This window comes from Arachis ipaensis, chromosome B01 (assembly GCF_000816755.2).
Source record: "Arachis ipaensis cultivar K30076 chromosome B01, Araip1.1, whole genome shotgun sequence".
NCBI classification, from domain to species: Eukaryota; Viridiplantae; Streptophyta; class Magnoliopsida; order Fabales; family Fabaceae; genus Arachis; species Arachis ipaensis.
Window position 1 is genome coordinate 113637105 of NC_029785.2, and position 4867 is coordinate 113641971.

General features: G+C 33.1%; 1 protein-coding gene across 9 annotated transcripts; it reads right to left on the reverse strand.

The window, feature by feature from the left end:
- Window positions 762-4648, reverse strand: LOC107633272 (sodium/hydrogen exchanger 8-like). 9 transcript variants are annotated; one of them, XM_021123657.1, is made up of 11 exons: window positions 4361-4647; window positions 3514-3552; window positions 2956-3213; window positions 2687-2804; window positions 2271-2314; window positions 2107-2159; window positions 1782-1966; window positions 1591-1638; window positions 1404-1511; window positions 1082-1187; window positions 762-899 (listed from the first exon to the last, which is right to left on the reverse strand). In XM_021123657.1, the coding sequence occupies exons 4-10, from the start codon at window positions 2738-2740 to the stop codon at window positions 1092-1094; spliced, it is 588 nt and encodes a 195-aa protein (XP_020979316.1). In that variant the 5' UTR covers window positions 2741-2804; window positions 2956-3213; window positions 3514-3552; window positions 4361-4647; the 3' UTR covers window positions 762-899; window positions 1082-1091. The 9 variants fall into 9 exon arrangements, with proteins under 9 accessions (XP_020979316.1, XP_020979312.1, XP_016192416.1 ...); XM_021123653.1 differs by having other exon boundaries at window positions 3490-3552; window positions 4361-4646; XM_016336930.2 differs by having other exon boundaries at window positions 1782-1921; window positions 3490-4648.

Genomic DNA, 4867 nt, shown 5'->3' on the forward strand with positions numbered 1-4867 from the left:
ATGTTCAGTTCATTTGGTATTATACACACTACAAGAAACATTGTTAAAATCAACGGCAAAATCGACAGCTAAACTGTCGATAATATTAAAAATCGACGGCAAAATGGACGACGGAGGTGGTCGCTATTAAGCTTATCGATTTTTCAGAATTCGAATAAAATCGACGGCTTGCCTAGCCGTCGATAATAATTTAATAAAATTAACATCATTTCTGTCTATAATATGAGTTTGAAAATTTTACCTTCTTACTAAAATCAACAACGTTTCCATCAATTTTATTATATAAAATCAATGCCATTTTTGTCGATATTTGATTCAATAAAATCGACAACATTGCCGTCGATATTATTATATAAAACCGACACCATTTCTGTGGATATTTGATTCAATAAAATCGACATAACTGCCATCGATTTAATTATTTAGATACCGACATAAAAAGCGACAACGCTATCGTCGATTTTAATAGCTATATTTTTTTATTATTTTTCTATTTAAAAAATAATAAACAATTAATGCAAATAAACTTTTAAATATAGAAATAAAATTTATATAGAATATTAGATAACAAAACAAATAAATTTTTAAATATAAAAATAAAATTATATTAAATATTAGATAATGAGTTTACAAACTTATCAAAATAATAAATAATCATCTAACATAAAAACTTAAGACAAGATAAATAACTAAACTTAGACTTATATTGTCATGTCCATTAAAGCGGATTTTAAGCTCAAAATTGTCACCCAAGGACTCTGCATAAGGAGGTTCACCAACAGCTACAATTGCAAATGAGAACTCACTACTGTTTATGGTGTCTTTCGATGGGACCTTCTCGTAAATAACTTTAGTTTCAGCTCCCACTATTGCCTTGATAGCATCCAAGATTCTCGTCCCTAAAACGGTCGGTGTAAGACATTTGTAACATAAGAATGTAATCCTATGTATAAATCAATCTTAACTGCCATAAGATATATAGGAAAATGGTAATTAATGCTATTGACATTAGATTTGTATCTTCTACAAATAAAATAAAATCTCATATTGAAACAAAGATTAAGTCAGAAGCATTGACTACTTTGCATCAGTTAAAATTCTCCAAGTTCCTCATCATCTCCAAGTTCACCAAAATCTTCTAGTGTTTTGTTCAACATTTCATACTTTGTGAAATCAAGGATACGTTTCTGTTAATTATACGATCAAATTATTAGGGAAAAGGCCAAATATAACTTGAAAGACAAGACTTCTGAAGGTATATCCTTATATCAGAGTGCAGATATTGTTTCACAAGTAAGATAGAAATTGAAGCATCAAGGCACCATTTAATGCATGAGATAACAGAATGTTTTATCCCTTAGAGCAAGAAGATAAGCTGAACTTAGAAGATCCAGAATGCTGACCTTTGCAGCTGTTAATTTGTCCATGTCAAGGTAGTGTAAAACGAACTGTGTTGTCGAACCATTCACTATAAGTGTTAAAAACACAATACCACCAGTGAAAAAAATAAACTGCACAAGCAAAAGGTATTTGAGTGATGAATCTAATGTCCTTGTACAGTCATAATTAAATCTTAAACCCAGAACATACCAGTGTTCCTGTCTCTGGAGTCAATTCAAGTGATCGGCCACTCGAACGCTGAACAAACCCAAAATTTAATAATTAAAAGATTAAAATAATAATAAGATAGTATGTGCATAAAGAAATTCATAAAATTAGCAATAAAGGAGATGAAGCGTTTGGCTAAAAAATGCAGCTTTCATTAGTCATTGAATACTTGCCTTGACAGATAATGAAAGTGACAAGGCAACTGCCCCTCGCAATCCTGACCAGATTAGAATACTAGCTTCTTTCCAGTCCAAGCCATATCCAAAATACCTTAGCAAGGGAAATAATGCACCAACTACGATGCATTTCGACACTTGAACATAAACATAGAGAAGTAAGAGGTGGGTCCATGATGTTCCTTCAACAGAACCAAGAATTTGCAGTGAGTCTTTTAGACTCAACAAACATACATTTTTATCAAGAGCAACTAAATGGAAAAGTAAGAGTATAATCAATGGCCTACTGAGCAAAGAAGATAATTTAAGAGGTAAATACTACCATGATGGAAGACACTGTCATCACCAAGTACTCCTTCAACTATAACAACTCCACTGTAAAAAGAAGATAACATAAAAAATAATAATAAAAAAGGGTATGAAAAGCTTGATTCACAAGTTATATCAATTGATTGTTATGATTTCAGAATCCATTTATGATCTTACCTCAAGATGAAAATTAATGTATTAGCAATATATGCAACCATTTCCTTGGAGAAAATAAAGTCAGTCAGTAAAATAAGTATTTATTGTTCTACATAGATTTAGATAATTAATTTCCTTTTATCATCACTAGAATGAATGTTTTTGAAAATAAGGAAAATCAAAACGATGTCCTATAAGTATATAATTTATATAAACAAGTAGAAGCAAAAAATATACCAAAAGATATGTAAACTTTGTTGACTTTCACCCTTAAAAGTTGTCTTTGCAAATGCAAAATAGAACCTGTAGAAAAAATTTCAATAACTAGATTCCAAATATTAAGAGATAAATTCTAAAGATCGACTTACATGACATGACAAATAATAGATTTTGAATTCTTTGGACAACAAAAGACAACTAAGAGTGCAAATTAAAACCTGCAACATCTTGGCCATCATAGGTGCCCTTATAGACAGTGCCATAGGCCCCATTCGCCACAACGTGTTGCAAACTGGATTCTCTTAACAGCACCCAAAAAGTTCTCTGAGAACCCCACTATTAAAAATATTAAGCACAAACAGAACACGGATCCATCAATACACTTCATTGAGCAGAGACAAAAATAGTTAAATCATCTAACTTAGTTGATCATTCACTGAAATTAAAGACAAGAGAAACCCAAAATGACATAAAGGTAGAAGCTTACTTCAAAATGACATAAAGTGTTCAGCAAATGAGACCATCTTCCATCGACTTTTGATCCCTCTTCTTAAATAAAGTATTCCAAAAGTGACTCCTAGAAGGATTACTAACGACCCTAAACAGAGTAGCAGAATACGGGTAAGCCTCCATGTTCCTTTGCTCCCCAATATTCCAACTGAACCAGGACATGGTCAAAGCGGTGCTCCACAAATTTTAGAATTCCCAACAAATGCACTGCTACCCATCAATTTGAATGACTTCCCTGTTGGAATGGAACCCATGATATTGTTGAAGGACACATTGAGAAGTTGTAAACTTAAAGAACTACCAAACTTTTCAGGTATGGGGCCATTGATCTTATTATATGATAGGTCTATAACACTAAGAACAGGGATACTGGCTAGTTCTTCTGGTATATGACCTATCATATTGTTGTTCGACAAGTTCAGTTTTTCAAGAGCCTGACATTTGGAAAAGCTGTTTGGTATAGTTTCAGATAAGTTGTTCCTATATAGATCAATAATTGAAATTGACTTACAGGACTCAAACTGAGGAAGATCACCTGAAGTTTTGGCTCCACTTCCCACTGTGAACTTGTTTTCTGCTAGCACAGAACTTAGACACATATTAGCTCTTAAAATAAAATAGAACCCAAAAAAAGATGACCAAGATTTAACTATCGTTAGTTTATGGCAACAAATTAGTCATTGTAAAATCTTGCAATAAATCTAATAAGTGCAAACAACTAGTCAACCTGTTCAGAATATAGGCAATGAAATAGAGAGATCTGAGTCCTACACAAAATGCAAAAAGCAACAACACCTATATTTGGTTTAGATTTCAGATGACTTAGCCACCACAAACATGATTAATTCTATGCATGAATTAAAACTTTCTGAATAGTTCTTTCCTCTCAGTAGAGTTCATGACTTCAGAGAGTCACAAATAGGACCAGAAAAAATATGACCAGGATTTCTGGATTTAGAAAATAGAAGATTACGATTAGGTCATAGTTTACACTTGAAATAGGGGATTTCCAAATGAAACTGAAGTTGGCTTTGAAAAGAGTTCAGTAACAAATTATAGAGTTAAGATTCAATCTAAAACAAAAGAAAACAAATTAAAGTTGCTCAATACAAACAGAATCATTGAAAAAAGTAGTGAATAAAAAAAACCTGAGTTTATGCTACAGAATAATTGAAGTGAATCTGAGAAATTAGAGATTGGAGAAATTAGATACTAGGTTCTTCCGTGCTTTTTAAGTTGCTTCAGGATCCAAATTAGATTAATGATTAGTACCAAATCAATCTTTGAAGACCTATTCTGTAGTAATGCTGAGAAAACTTTTTATCCAAAAAATTGATGAAAAATCAATGAAGAACAAAAGAGAGAGAGAGTAAGTGAGTAACTAATTTTGATTGAGCAGCAACAACAACGATGCAGAGAGACGAAGCGATGGCAGCAGCGCTGCGACAGTAGCAGCGATGCAACGGAAGCAGCGATGCAACGGAAGCAGCGATGCGATGGAAGCAACGGAGCGACAATCACACGAAAGCAGCGGAGCAACGGCGACGCGGCAGCGCGGCGGCAATGGAGAATGAGGGTTGAAGTATGCAAGGTGAATTCAGGGGTAAAATAAGGGTTGGTGAAAATTGAAATGGTGAATTTGGGGAAATGAAGGAAACGCGGGGAGTGAGTAGGGGGAAAAGTTATTTTATTGATAAAAATCGACAGCATACTTGTTGATTTTAATTTGAAAAAAATAACGTCTTAGTCGTCGATTTTATATATTAAATCTATACCCTCCATTTAATTTTAAAAAGTGATCAAGATCGTTTAAATTTATTGACGATTAAATGTGTCGATATTTTAAATAATAGAGAAAAGGACAAATAGATCCCTAACCTTTTGCCCCG